Here is a 15,434-nt window from a genome sequence, read left to right on the forward strand (position 1 = left end):
GTATAATTAATTACTGAAGAATATATTAACTCAGATCAAACTATAGTGAATAATTCCAATGGTTGCCTTTCGCACTCACCTTGCACACACACAGTTTCTTTCCGCTTTAAGGAAATACGTTGGTTTTCAATTTTTAATTTTTTATGTATTTTGCTTAATAGTTTGCTCATATATTCAAAGTATAATTTGGAGGACACAGTTAAAAAGATGTTTTAAAATTGCTGATATTAAGGGGGCGCGTGCGCGTAGTCCGACTTGAGTAGCTGAACTGGCTTGTGCGGATTTTCGCACGACGATTGGGAGGCGGCCGTGCGCGCTCGGTAATTATTTTCGGAGTCGCGTCGACTCCACTGCCGCCAAAGTGCGCGCGCACGGCCGCTGAACTCGGCTTAAGCGGCGGCTTAGACATCATCCCCGCCCTGCAGGAATGCGTTGCTGAGCGTCTCCTGCAGCTCTTTCAGGGCGCGGATCGTGTTGCCCAGGACGCGGTGGGTGGTGCGGCCCTGGAAATTGGCCGTTTGTAGGCCTTGGAGCGTGCGCGCGATCGTCCGTTGGGCGGTCTTCTTGCGCGGCGGTTGCGGCGCATGGTTGCGCGGGTTCTTCTGCGCCTTCTTCAGCGCCTTTTTCTTCGGCGGTGCGCGCCGCTTGACGCTCCTTGGGGCCTTTGTGGCCGCTTTCCTCTTCTTGGGCCCCTGTTCCCTTGGCCCCGTGCGCGCATGCGTGTTGGCTGCCACATGCAGCAGCGTGTGGTGCGCTGGCCCGCAGGTCTTGCAACTACCCGGCGAGTCGCATTCCCCGATAGTGTGGGTGAGCGCAAGGCAGTTGACGCAGTAGCCTTGCGCGCGGGCTACTCCCAACCGTTGCGGCGGCTTCATCGCCTTGAAGGCCGGGCACGTCCGCAATGCGTGGTAACGGTGGCAGAGCCGGCATTGTAGGCAGTTGTCTGTCTCTGCCGTTGGAGCCAGGGGGCACGCCTTCCGCGCTGCCATGATGTCTTCGATCTGGAAGTAGAAGCAAAGGCAGAGAAACGAGAAGTACTTGTGTACAATGTTTAAACGGGAAGTTAAGACCCTTAATATACAGAAGGAAAATATGTATAGAATTATCTATTGTGCTTTTGGAAGGAAGCACAGTTTGACAAGTGGCCGCGTGATAACTCCATTTTGTGTACGGACTTCCACGACACGTATGTGGTTATCAGGGCCATGGCGAACGTTTTCGATTCGTCCCAATCGCCACTCGGTGGGGGGGAGTGAATCTTCTTTGATCACGACGATGTCGCCTGGCTGAGGATCGCTTTGTGGGGTTTTCCACTTGTATCTCTTCTGAAGATCTTTGAGGTAATCTTCTTTCCAGCGACGACTAAATTGGTGGTGAAGTGCTTTGACTTTCTCCCACCGGTTTAGTAGAGAGAGGTTTTCCGCATTAGACTCGGGAATGGCCAACAGCGGTGCACCTCGAAGGAAGTGACCCGGAGTAAGTGCTGTCATATCAGCTGGATCTTGAGAAAGTGCGGATAGAGGCCTCGAGTTGAGGACTGCTTCAATTCGCACCAGAAGCGTCGTGAATTCTTCGAAAGTGAACTTGTGGGTTGCAGCGGTTTTCTTTAAATGGATTTTAAAGCTTTTCACTGCAGATTCCCACAAGCCGCCCATGTGGGGGGCGCTGGGTGGTATATATTGCCAGTTGATGCCTTGAGGGGCATATTTTTTGACAATGTCTGCGGAACATTCGTTAAGGAATTTAACGAAGTCGCGTTCTGTTGCGCGCTGGGCGCCAATGAACGTTTTTCCATTGTCGCTCATCATTTTTGAGGGAAAACCTCGTCTGCCAACGAAGCGGGCGAATGCTGCTCGAAAAGCTTCGGTTGTAAGATCCGAGCATAGCTCGAGATGCACTGCCTTTGTGGAAAAACAGACAAAAACTGCAACGTATCCCTTGATAAGGGTTGTAGATCTTAGCACCGATGCTTTAATGTGGAATGGCCCAGCAAAATCTACTCCCGTTGTGGAAAATGGGAGTGAGAAACTGCAGCGCTCAGGGGGTAGAGCGGCCATTATTTGGGTGCGTGTTTGTTGCTTGTACAGCGTGCACACTTTGCATTGAAAGATGCATTTTTTAATTAGAGGTTTCAGCTTTGGTACGTAGTACTCTTGCCTTACCATTTGGAGCATTAATCGTGTTTCTGCGTGAAGAAGCAGCGAGTGTAAAAACTCCAAATATAGCTGGCAGAACCTCGATTCGGTAGGGAGAATTATTGGGTGCCTTTCATTATAGCTTAATGTGGAATGTGCTAATCGGCCATTAACCCGTAGAAGTCCGTCTTTGTCCAACGAAGGATTGAGAACAATTAGAGGACTTTTTTTGTTAAGTGGCTTTTTATCTTGCAAAGCGTTTTTTTCGCGCGGAAAATGGCGTGATTGCGCTGCGTTGATAAGACGAATTTTTGCATATTGAAATTCGTTATGTCAGATGCGGATAGGTGATTGTAGCTAACCCCTTTGATTTGTTGCGGGCATTGCTCACGAAGCGGAACATGTACGCAGTCACGCGGAGTGCTCGAGAGAAAGAAGAACAGCGATCAAGAAAATCGACCTCTTCTTCGAGCGCGTGATATACCTCCACCTTGCGCTTTTCTGGTGGAGATGCACTGCATGCCTTTGACCTTGGCCATGCATCCATGTGGCAAGAGAGCCAGTTTGGTCCGTGCCACCAGAGTGGGGAATTTGCCAAGTCCTGCGGTTTGCAACCACGGGGGCCGAGGTCGGCTGGGTTGTCTTGGCTGGCAACATGGCGCCATGTACCGGTTGGAAGATATTCCCGGATTTGAGAGGTACGATTGGATACATACGTCTTCCATGTGCATGGTGGCTTTTCAAGCCAAGCTAGCACAATCTCTGAATCTGACCATAAGAATATGTTGCACGATTCCAATTTGAGCTGTTTTCGAACAGTTGCGACCAGTTTTGCGAGTAAGACTGCACCACACAGCTCCAGGCGTGGCAAGCTTACCGTCTTCAATGGTGCGACTTTGCTTTTTGCAACCAAGAGAGTGGAATATCTTTGGTTGCTAGCATCTGCGCGGATGTAAATCGCAGCGCAATATGCTTTTTCCGAGGCATCGCAAAACCCGTGGATTTGGGTATCTTGCCCCGGAGTGCAATTAACCCATCGAGGGATTTCGATGTGGCATATAGCTGGCAGATTTTCTGCGAACTGTTGCCATTTTGCTAAAGATATAGGTTTGGCACATTCGTCCCAATCAACGCCATCTAGCCAAAGTTCTTGAAGAAGAATCTTTGCTTGAATCATCACTGGCGATAGCCATCCTGCCGGGTCAAAAAGTTTTGCGACAGAGGATAAGATTTGTCGCTTTGTGACGGCATTCGATGTCGATGCAGGCGGAATGGTGTAGGAAAACTTATCGGTGAGTGCGTTCCATTGTATACCAAGAGTTTTGGTTGTGGAAGCGCTCTCAAATTTCAAAAAGTTGGAGTCGAGAAGATCCTCCTTTGGAAATTTTTCTAAGATGGCCGGATGATTGGCCGTTAGTTTCTTGAGTATGAAACCAGCTGACTTAAGCGCTTTGATCACTTGAAGAAGTGATTCAGTGGCGTTGTCAATATCATGACTTCCGGATAGGATGTCATCCACATACGTTTCGGTTTTAAGTATTGTGGCAGCCAAGGGAAATGTCGCTATCGTATCATCTGCTAATTGATGCAGGGTACGGATAGCGAGGTATGGTGCACAATTAACCCCGAACGTTACGGTTTTAAGATTATAATCGGTGACAGGAGAGTCAGCCGATGTGCGAAATAAGATTCGCTGAAAATCTTCATCGTTCTCATGGATGAGTATTTGACGATACATTTTTTCAATGTCGCCATTGAACACGAATCTGTGCATTCGCCATTGCAGAATGAGCAGCACGAGATCTGGCTGGAGTGTGGGACCAGTGTGCAACACGTCATTCAGGGATTTTCCTGAACCAGATGTTTTTGAGGCGTTGAATACCACGCGAACTTTGGTGGTTACCTTATCTGGTTTGACGACCGCATGGTGTGGCAAGTAGAATGAGAAGTATTTGCCATTAGTTACTATCTCACATGGCTTCGTGTGCTCCATATGACCGAGGTCGAGATATTCTTGCAACACATTGTTATACATTGTGCCTAAGTCTCCTTTTTTCTGAAGCGATCGCTCCATGCTAAAAAACTGCTGCAGTGCAGCAGACCGAGAGTGGCCCAGAGACAGCTTTTTTGGAAATTCTTCCTTGAATGGAAGTCGCACAATGTATCGACCGTTTGGGGCACGAGTCGTTGTTGTTGCATATATATGCTCACAAGCCTGATCTTCCGGGGAAATTTGTGGAGGCTGTGGAATCTCCTCCTCTTCCCAAAACTTTCGAAGCTGAGAGCTGAGAGTTGCATTCGAGCACTCTTCTACTTGTGTCGAGAATGACACCACATTTTCGGTTACTGGACCACTGAGAATCCAGCCAAATATTGTTTTTTGCGCAAGTATTGTGTCGCAAATATTTTGTATACCTTCCAGCAGGATTTGTGGAAGTATATCGCTGCCGATTACCATGTCAGTTTGAGCTGGTATGTGACAGCTTGGGTCAGCAAGTTCAAGGATCTTGAATTGCTGCCAGTTTTCACGGCTAATGGTGAATGTAGGCATGTGCCTCGTGAGCTGAGGTAACACGATAGCCTGTGTGTTTATCCGTTGCATGGTTTTTGGTGCTACCAATGTGAGTGGACAAAGCTTTGAGGAGCTTTGTACTACATGTCCGCCCATGCCGGAAATTTCGAACTTGGAATGTTCGAATGGTAGTTTCAACCGTTTTTGAACTTTCGAGGAAATGAAAGTTCTTTGTGAGCCTTGATCAATCAGGGCTCTAAGTTGAAACAATTCACCCTCGTGTTCAACTGCGACTATGGCAGTTGGAAGGAGAATTTTGCTATCATTGTCGGTGTGCAATGATTGTATTTGTGCTTGTTTGGAACAGCACGGTTGCTCGCTGGAATCGGAGCTTGACTGCGCTTGTCGAGCGGGAGGTGTCGACTGGGCAGTAGTGTGTTGTGCGGCGGTTTCATTCGCTCGCGCACTGGAGTGTCGAGATTGTGGTTTGGGGTTCATGTGCAGCAGGGAGTGATGTCGTTGTTGGCAATGTGTACATGACCACTTGCTCGGACACTCATTAGTGCTATGGGTATTACCAAGGCAGTTTTTGCACAGCTTGGTTTGGTTTGCGAATTGTACTCGGTTCGGTACCGAAATTCGCTTAAATTGTGGGCAGACTCTAATGGGATGAGGGGACTTGCAGTAAGAGCAAGTTGGTTCCCTCTTAGGTTCTGCCACAAAGGTTTGAGTCCTGTTAAAGGACCTGTTTTGCGCAGCATTTTGATGAGCGACTGGTTTTTGTTTATTTTGGCTTGGATGAAGCCGGTTAAGTCTTTCGACTACTTCGTATCTTGAAGTAAGAAAATCGTCCATTTGTGACCATGAGGGTAAATCTCTTCGAGAAGAGAGAGATTGTTCCCAAAGTGACAGTGTGGTTTCGGGCAATTTGGATGAGCAAATGTACACCAATATGGGATCCCAACTGTCTGTCTAGACGTCTTGGGAATTAAGAACTGACAGACAGTTGTTAATTGATGTTTGCAGCCTTTGAAGTTGCTCGCTATTCTCGGATTGAATAGTCGGCAAAGTCATCAAAATTTTAATTTGGTTGTCAACCAAGATACGTTTGTTTTCGTATCGTGACCGTAAAGCTTCCCAGGCCAGCCCGAAGTTATCATCGCTGAGCGGGTATTGCTTGACGATGGAACCGGCTTTTCCTTGAGTTTTGTACCGGAGGTGATACAGTTTTTGAGCACGGGAGAGCTTCGGGTGGTTGATGTACACCGCTGTGAACATGTCACGAAAAGCGGGCCATTCTTCGTAACCACCGTAAAATGTCTCCGTGTCACAAGGTGGGACTTGAAGAAAAACGTTTGCCTCTGCCGAGGTGTGTTCCACGCGGGGTGGTGGACTCGGTGCGGCGATTGCTTTAATCAACGACAGTTGATCGGCAATTTTAGCTTTGGTCACCTCATATAATTCAAGGCAAGTGAAGTACTTGCCTTCTACCGAACTCTTAAAGTTTTCGGGTAGGCTGTCATCTGGCTTTGAAAAAACCAAATCATAGGCGGACTGAAGCCGGGCCCAACAATCATCTAGTGATTTGTCTTTTATCATAAGATATGATTCAGTGTGGTCTTGGATCGGTGCATCACTGAATCTTGCACAGTATCTCATGATACTGTCACTTTCCGCTATAAACTTTTGAGCGGATGGGTCAAAGGTTTTAGGTTTCGGGCGCGGTGAGGGTTCCCTCTTACCACCGGTGGCTTCTTGCGAAGCAGTTTTTGACCTTGTCTCGATTTCAGACATTTTTGGTGGACTGTGTCCAAGTGGCATTTTTAATGCTGTGGAAGGTCACACGTATAAAAATTGAGAGAAAAATTTATCAAATTTTACTGAGTACCACCCAGATAACGTTCGCAAAAATTAGAAAAATATATGTCAAACGAGTAAAAATTGCACTTTGTGCCACAGAAAATCAGGAAAAGAATTTTAAGATTTTGTGGCGGTGTTTGTGTTTTTTGTTTCTTGCAAATTACGTGAAATTATATTTGCTTTAATTTTTGGTTCAGCACTTTTTATTACGTGGAAAACGGAGCGTCCCAATTAAATCCGCGGAATTTGGATTTGAAAAATTTCTGTACGAGAAAAAAAAATCACAAACACTTTTCACTTTTATATACGTGGTGAAATATACGTATGTATAAATATTTAATGTGATATAACTAATTATGTAAATACTGAAAAAGTAATGGTTATTTATCACTATCTAGACCAATGCAATTCGGGAGCTTTCCCTACTGGGTTGCATGTATCTGATATCTTGAACTCACTTCTTATCGCGTTATGGATAATATTCGTGTGACAATATTCTTTGTTAGCACGTATGTACAAAAGTGCAGAATATGTAGAATGTAAAAATGTACGTACGTATGTATGTACAAATATTTACGTATGAAGCCGAGTATATGGCTAAGCTATGCTTTGTCACAGCAGTGGTGAGTTAAGAAACGAAAACAACAGAGAATTTGTTTTGATTATAGTGCGTATGTATGTATGTGTGCGGGAATGCACAAGTGGATATAATAATACGTAAAGAGCCGCTCACCGCTGAGAGAGCGGGCTTTGATTTACGTTCTCTTAGCTTGGTGAGTGCAGCAGAGAAAAGCAAGATTGAAATAAATTAAAATAAGCTAGAGTGCGCTTGGTACGTGTGGACCACGATTGAGAGAATACAAAGGTTGCGCCGATCTCGGACCGCTATTCCTCTCTTAACGAATTTGACAGAATCGTTGTTTGCATGAGGTCACACTTGTGCAACTTGTTTACGTTTTCCTTGCAACATTTTTTCTTCTTCTTCGATTCTTGCTCACGTTTTGGCATTTCTCTCTCGCAATTGCACCAGTGTGACGTCACTCAAAAGTTATTCTCAAAAATCCTCTCTGATCGGCGCAATCTTGTATTCTATCATTCTTGCGTGTGGACTGTATTGTTCGATAAATAGCAGCGACTCTCTTAGCTATTATACGAATAGTTGCAGAAAATGCAACTGGTAAAAATGTTTATATGTGCTAACGTATGTACATATGATATATGGGAAATAGTGCACTTATGTTTTTCGGCAATTTGTTTAGCCAAGTTCAACGAACTATGCGACCAACGGCAAAAATTGGTAAGCAGAGGAAAGTATGTGATTTTAATGTGCTAATATTTTGTTCTTGCACAGTGGGACACAGTAGGCATATAAACTGCAACGGAATTTATTTTGGGGTATATATCAGAATTTGTATATATGTACATATACTTATATATATATATAAGATTGGCGGTAAGTGGAGATATACCGCTTTCCGGAAAACGGAATGTTTCTACCAAAATTCAATAGCGGCAAATTGCCGATGTGAGATTTTTGGGCGGCAAGAAAATATCCGCAATTTTAGTGAAACCGTTTTTGGCGAGAATAAATACGCCTTTTATTTAATTATATATATATATGTATATATATGCATATACGTATGTATGCCCGTTGGCAGTTTATTAGAAATAATATAACTTTCAAGAATATGAAAGTTATATTATTTAAATTTTTAAGGAAATTAAAAATTTGCCTACTTACTACTTTCCTTGATTTATGTATATGAATGTGTGTAAGTCCTTTTTGCGCCGGGGTCTTCTTGTGCTGGTGTTGTTGTTACCGCTTATGTTGATGCTGGTGATGTCGCTCCAATGTTGGCTGATGGTTTGGTTGGTTGATGGCTGCTGATTGCGCTTTGCTTCTTCTTTTAGTTGTTGTTGTGTATATAAATTTTTGAAATTTTGCGCAACAAAATTACGTTTTTTTTCAAATTGTTTGCACTTTTGTGAATATGTTCACTTGTGTGTAGCACTTCGAACGCTTGTTTGCGCACTTCTTTTTAAAAAAATTTATATGTTTTGTTAATTTAACAATTTTTATTTTTCACGTTTCTTGTGTTTTTTTTTTTGTTGCGTATATGTATATGTATGTATATACGTGCACTTTTGTTTGTATCTTTTTTCCACTCTTAAAATTGTTTTTATATGTCTGTTTTTGCGGACGTACGAGAACCGATTTTTTTTTTTGTAGGTTTTATTAATTTATTTTTAAGTTCTAAAATGTTTCTCTTTTTTTTTTTTTCTTTTAGGAGCTGGGCCACGGTTGGCTGCGAAGGACCATGAATAATTCCAATGGTTGCCTTTCGCACTCACCTTGCACACACACAGTTTCTTTCCGCTTTAAGGAAATACGTTGGTTTTCAATTTTTAATTTTTTATGTATTTTGCTTAATAGTTTGCTCATATATTCAAAGTATATTTTGGAGGACACAGTAAAAAAGATGTTTTAAAATTGCTGATATTAAGGGGGCGCTTGCGCGTTGTCCGACTTGAGTAGCTGAACTGGCTTGTGCGGATTTTCGCACGACGATTGGGAGGCGGCCGAGCGCGCTCGGTAATTATTTTCGGAGTCGCGTCGACTCCACTGCCGCCAAAGTGCGCGCGCACGGCCGCTGAACTCGGCTTAAGCGGCGGCTTAGACAATAGTATTAATTGTTTGATAAACTATTTAAATCAAATGATCAACAGTGAACGCGCTCGGAGCGAATTTCGGAACAATTCATAAAATATTTACAGAGGAAGTATATTATTTAGTAGAGATCAAATTGTATCTAACAAAGCGTGATTGAATTTGACCATGCTCTCAGAAGAACCATCCATTTGTATGAATTTTGAATCGTTTGTTTATATTTTTCTACATAATAGTATCTTAAAAGAGAGCCGCACTGAGTTGTTAATAACACCTTGGGCCGTATGCATAAAAACTAAGCAATTACTTTTTCTCAGATTTTCATACCTTTCACTTAAATTTATTTGAAAAAATTTAGTGAAAGGTCTGAAATTTTAAGAAAAAGCATTTGCTTAGGTTTTATGCATAAGGCCCCTTGTTTAATACACCCATGATACAAATATTTAAAGGTAAAACCGCTTGCTCAATTCGTCGGCCATCATTTATTTTTTGAAGTTTGTCTATTTTATAATATTGAAATTTTGAGAGCAACTCAAATGCCAAATAAAAGTAAAACAAAAAACAAATAGATGAAAATATTGAAATTTTCATTTATTTGAGACCGAAAATGAGAATGTATTTGTGAGATTGGAAATTTGAAAACATTTTTGTAATGTTGCTGCCTTTCAGCGGTTTTACCTTTAGATTTTTGTATCATGAATACAACTTGGTCGAGATATCACGAACAAGTTTTCCTTTATTTATTTTTACTTAAAATCCTTAAATATGTTTCTTGATTTTTTCTGTAGAATACGTATTCATTTTTTTAACGATTTTAAGAAAAGGGAGGACAGTCGGATCTACGTAACCAGAACGACCTAAATGCGCATTGAAGTCGGTTGTATTTTTTGCTTAAAATTACTTGTTATTATTGAGATACAGTTTCGCTACTATTTAGAGATTTCTCGACATACTTCTTCATATTACTGTTATTTATTATTTTTCTTATTAGTCATTTATATGTTTAGGACTTACTGTGAGTGATTTAAGATTTATTTTGTAAATATGTATGTACATATAAAAAACAATTGCGATATTTTATTTTAAATTATGAAATTTATTCGTGCAATTTTTTATGTTTAATAGTTTTGAGAACATTTTTTGGTTCTGTTGTATTCTTTTATTGCATGCCTTAAACTTTTTTACTTTAAGTTATTATGTTGAAGATATGCGTTCTGCCTTTGTCAAGCACTTTAGCTAGGTGCGAGAAATTTAGCATATGCACGTAAGAGCATAGAGTAGGTATACGGCTGTGCTGCCGTGATTCTCCAACATCTTGTCAAAGGAGAAAACATATTGGTGGCGGAATCCATCGTAGTCCGATTTTTCTTAAAATCTACGAAAAAGCGATCACTGAATCTAAACTGCTATGAACGTGTGTATTCAAAGCAAGCGCTGCGTTCGTAGCTACTCGAACTTAATAGCATTTTCGTAGATTTCACGAAAAATTGGACTACGATGGATTCTATGATAGCCTTGATTAGTTCGTACGATTATGACTTTCTGATCGATTATGGATGGGAACGGAACCTCAGTTGGGTTGCCGATGGACAGCGCCACTGAAATGAAATTGTTTTTTATTATGAATAGCAATAATTAAGTTTCTTAAAGTTCAAAGTGGTACAATTTAAAAAAAATAGTTGAAAAAAGAAATAAAGAATCTCAATTCAAATTTCCCGGCAGCCACAAGAATGCAGTTGCCAATATAGCAACTTAGTTGCCCGCTTTCAGTTGCTAGTTGCCATCGGTAATACCATTTCAGCCACTGGCCAACCAACTGAAGTTCGGTTGTCCTCCGAAATCAACCCATAAAATCGGAATCGAATATGCATGCACGTTCTGCAGAACGATAAATATTTTGTAAATGTGTGCTCTGTCCGCTAACGAATTCCAGCCATGTGTGAAATATCGTATGTAAAGCCTCTGTCTGACTTAACGATTGTCAAAGGCTTGCCAGAAGATGTTTCATCATATGTTTTCGGCCATCGTCTTCTTCGAGTAAGTTCATCGATACCAAAAACTTTACAACCTCTATGTGCCAGCAATAGTTGCCAACTTAGTGCTTTAAGCACTAGATTTAGTGCTTTTTGAAAATTAAAACACCAAACAAAATGGTTTAGTGCCTAGTGCCCTTTTTAGTGCTTTTTTTTAACTAAAATTTCTGAATTTACAAGAATCTACAAATTTAAATGCACTAAAATGCAAACCATGATTACAAGATGATAAAAAGATGAAGTTGCAAACCCACGTTCTTGCGTTCTTGTGAAATTGTATTCGCGTTGAAAATGCTAGCACGCAGATAAGTATTTATTTCTTTATTTTCTTGATTATTGATTGATTACACAGTTCGAAAAATTTTATCTCTTTATCTCAGGTGGCAAGAGTGCATCGGTTTTTGTAGATTTTTCGGTGCTGCATCCAAAACTGGCAGCAGAATTTCTCTACCACGTCAGAATTTTGAGATATCCTAACCTCTAAGTGTAAAAACACGGGTTTTCGCAATATTTGGAGTTATATTATAAAACATCAAATTTTTTCGCTCATTTCTACTTAGGGTATCATTAAGTATTACTCTTCCCCTTTAAAATTTAATTTCGTTTGTTGCGATTCGATTGTTTTTTCTCCAGATTTACCAGTTTTAATGTGCAGTACTTCGGTATTACTTCGTAAGCATGAATGGGTATTTATCAGACAACAGCATGAGTTTACTCACTTCCATCTAAACAGTATGAACTCATTGCTGTGATCTCTATAAGGTTAGTGAGAAACACCGTACAAACAGTGAGATTCATAGAAAGTTTTGAAATCAATGTTTAGCTGCAGTGTACATATTTGATTTCAAATATGGCATTGATATACTCTTTCCAAATCAAGTCAAGCGAGTGAAAAATGCTGTTATGAAAAGCAAGTCGAGCAATCGAATGACACCCATTGACTTCAAACAATTAGTAGAGAATACGACAATTTTGAAAAAAGTGGATATTGATGAAGTATTTTTTTAAATATATTAGTTTTACTAAATTATTTAGTTATGCACCTGACGTACATTTATATAATTAGTCTACAAAAGAAATGCAATGTTACCTCAGAAGACAATGGCTTTATAAGGAAGGGACTTTAGTTAAGTTGCTTTATTATTTAAAAACGGTTGCTGTTGAAAACTAACAGATTTGCACAAAATGGTGCTTTTTTTTATACCCGCCAGCAAAAGAGCTCAAGAACTTTACCGAATCTGAGCAAAGGTACACAAAAGGGAAAATGTTTATACCAATTATGAGAACGTTAACTGGGAATTCTGATAGTACAACGGAACCACAAATTGCGGATACACCTTTGTTACCTTCAGACAACTTTGAGCTGTTTTCAGGTCTTCTTAAACAACCTACCTTTGTGAGCAGAACTGATAAAGCTACTGCAGAGCTGCGGCGATATGAAAATATTGAGGTATATTTTCATACGGACTGCTGCATAAACTCAGTCGTAGAGTAATAGCCACTCCTTCAACTAGCGCATCGTCAGAAAGAGTTTTTTCTTCTGCTGGAAATGTTATTTCTGACAAAAGATGCCACCTTTTGTCAAATGATGATGCCCTTAATCAGTTGATATTTTTGCATTATAATATACAGTTAGGAAACCAATAAAATTAACAAAAATTGTCTTTACAAATGTTTTTTCTTTGATACTTTCGTTACAAGCACTTGTTATTTGAATCGAGCACTTGATAGTGTGAATTACTCACTCAACCGACAATGTTTTTTGAATGATATCGCACGTTATGTTTGGAAATAAATGAGTGCGAGTGTGTGCAGATGTGAAAAGAAAGCGAGTGACTTAAAATGTAATTTGAATGTATCCATGCAGCTCTCTGGTATTTATTTATACATGTAAATAGTGTTTATTTTTTTCCTTTTGTTTACCACAAACTGTTATGAAAAAAGAGTATCCTTTGATTAAAAAAAAATTTAGTGCTTTTAGTATGGTAAAACGCTCGTTTTTCCAAGGTTTGGTGCTTTTTGAAATTCAAAAGTTGGCAACACTGGTGCCAGCAGCCCTTAGTGTTTTTCCAATGACATGGTACTATTGCACTGTTAATAACCAAATTTAGCCGCAGTTGCATTCACACGTGATATAATAGCTAGTGTCGGCAAGCTGTGGGAATGCCCAGGAGATGGCATTTGTTCAGCTATCGAAATCATTACACCGACGGCGGTGGGCAGTTCTGCTGGAACATATTTATTTAAAGATATAAAATTTAAAATGACAGACCTTATTCCCGGCCGATTTGGGAGACCACCCTTGGTCACGACCAGAACGCATTTACCAAGAGGAAAAACCGCAGGGATTGCAGTAGTTCTTGCAATCACCGTTGATGATGCTGTGCTTGTAATTAATAGTCTGCAAATACAGAAAATTGCATTAATGAAATGTTATACACATCAAATAAATAAATTTCAATAATTTGTTTACCATTTCACAACCGAATTACCAAGAAATAGAAACTCACCGCGATGCGATACAGAAATCAAAACCAACAGGGCTGCATCTTCTCGGTAAATAACACAAGCGCTTCGAGCAATCTGATCCGCAAAATTATTTTGTGAAAAATAATAGTTGAAAAGAGTTTTTACACATGATTATCACATTAACTCATAAGTGCAAATTATTGTGATTATTTTTAGTTGAATATAATTGTATTACCTTAGACTTTTTTTAATGTTTTCTAATATTAATTCTTTTGGGACGCAAAAGCAACCATGCGTCCAATTTCTTGTGGGGAAATTTGGTCCCCATAAAGGACTTTCACCACGAAACAGCTACAAAAACAAAAACCTTTTCTACTGGTATACTGTGTACTTCTGTGGATATTTTGTCTCTTTGAGAGCGAATGCTGCTAAATTCTCAGAATTTTTGCTGCCGGATAATTTTGTCCGTTTAATACGAGTACACACCTATTTTTTGATAGAAACGAAATCGACATAAGGTGTATTATTTAGAATCAATTTTTTGCGAACGAGCAAAAAATAATTTCAACAATTTCAGCCTTTTGGTTACTGGCTGTGTGTGTGATGTGTAGTGTGTCATACAGCTGGCTAGCGTTTAGCGTGAAAATTTAACATACGATAAAATGATTTTATAAAAAAGTGGCTGTAAAAGCTATACTAGTTACCGAAAATTTAAGAAAATGTGGTTTAAATGATGATGTGCATCTAAGCATTACATTTTGCTAAGAAACGGTTGTACAGCTTTTGAGAAATGTTGACTAAATCTTTAATATCGATCTCCCAAAACCTGCCGAAAGTAACATACGACAATCTTTTACCCAGGCGACGAAATATGTTTCTCATATAAAAGATTCGTTACAAGTTACGTTACGTCAAGTTTAGTCCGCACTAATTGCACCAAAAAGAAAACCAAAAAAGCGCTAGTTTCCATAAGACTTTATTAAAAAAATAATGTAAGTAGCAATTGTAACAAGTAGATTATTATGTTTGCGAAATTCAGTGCTAATTTTCGAAACTAAATTCTCATGTAAAAAATCTTGTTTAATTTAAATTCTTATGGAAACGTTTAATTTTTTATATTAATTAAAAGTATATATTTATGGGTCATTCCATTGTGACAGGTGGGACATTTTACTCAAGATCGTGATCAATTGAGAATTATAGCTATGTCGTCGGAGCTTATACAACAGCGAAAGATATTTTTTAACATATAACGATAACTAATGTTTAAAATTGCTTTAACAAAAATACCAAACGATCGATTTATAAGTTTTATGTAACTATCATTGGGACACGGAAAATAGCTCTGTTTTAACCTTGTGCACTCAAAGATGAATTTTAGCCAAAGCACCTTATCTTCACGAACGATGTTTTTGTGTTGTGAATTATACGCTTTCGTTTTCAATAAAAATTAGGTTTTATAATCTTCGCAGAATAAAAAATATTTAAAGTTGTGACTGGTGGGACATCTCCTTGTGACTGGTGTAAAGTAATTATGCATGAAATATGAGTTTCCATAGACAAAAATTACAACTTCTCTTTATTTGTCTAATAATTTTCAACAGATTAATGAAATTTAGTAATTTAAAAAGTCTTTTAGAGAGACTACTGAAACAGAGATAATTAGGGCATATTTAAATTTGTCGTTTTCCTCCTTTACATGGAATGACCCTTATACATATGTACATATGCATGCACACACAAACAAAAATAATTCC

At 39.7% G+C, this 15,434-nt stretch overlaps 2 protein-coding genes across 2 annotated transcripts; both read right to left on the reverse strand.

Moving 5' to 3' along the window:
* Positions 1–88: 88 nt before the first annotated feature.
* On the reverse strand, positions 89–8,539 carry LOC118735191. Its single transcript, XM_036464834.1, has 2 exons — positions 8,249–8,539; positions 89–1,001 (listed from the first exon to the last, which is right to left on the reverse strand). The coding sequence occupies exon 2, from the start codon at positions 987–989 to the stop codon at positions 402–404; it is 588 nt and encodes a 195-aa protein (XP_036320727.1). The 5' UTR covers positions 990–1,001; positions 8,249–8,539; the 3' UTR covers positions 89–401.
* Positions 3,018–5,145, reverse strand: LOC118736213. Its single transcript, XM_036466300.1, has 2 exons — positions 3,535–5,145; positions 3,018–3,077 (listed from the first exon to the last, which is right to left on the reverse strand). Exons 1-2 carry the CDS (start codon positions 5,143–5,145, stop codon positions 3,018–3,020), a joined length of 1,671 nt encoding a protein of 556 aa, XP_036322193.1.
* Positions 8,540–15,434: the final 6,895 nt, after the last annotated feature.

Source organism: Rhagoletis pomonella, unplaced genomic scaffold, assembly GCF_013731165.1.
Source record: "Rhagoletis pomonella isolate Grant_MI unplaced genomic scaffold, Rhpom_1.0 Rhpom_scaffold_00003, whole genome shotgun sequence".
Classification (NCBI taxonomy): Eukaryota; Metazoa; Arthropoda; class Insecta; order Diptera; family Tephritidae; genus Rhagoletis; species Rhagoletis pomonella.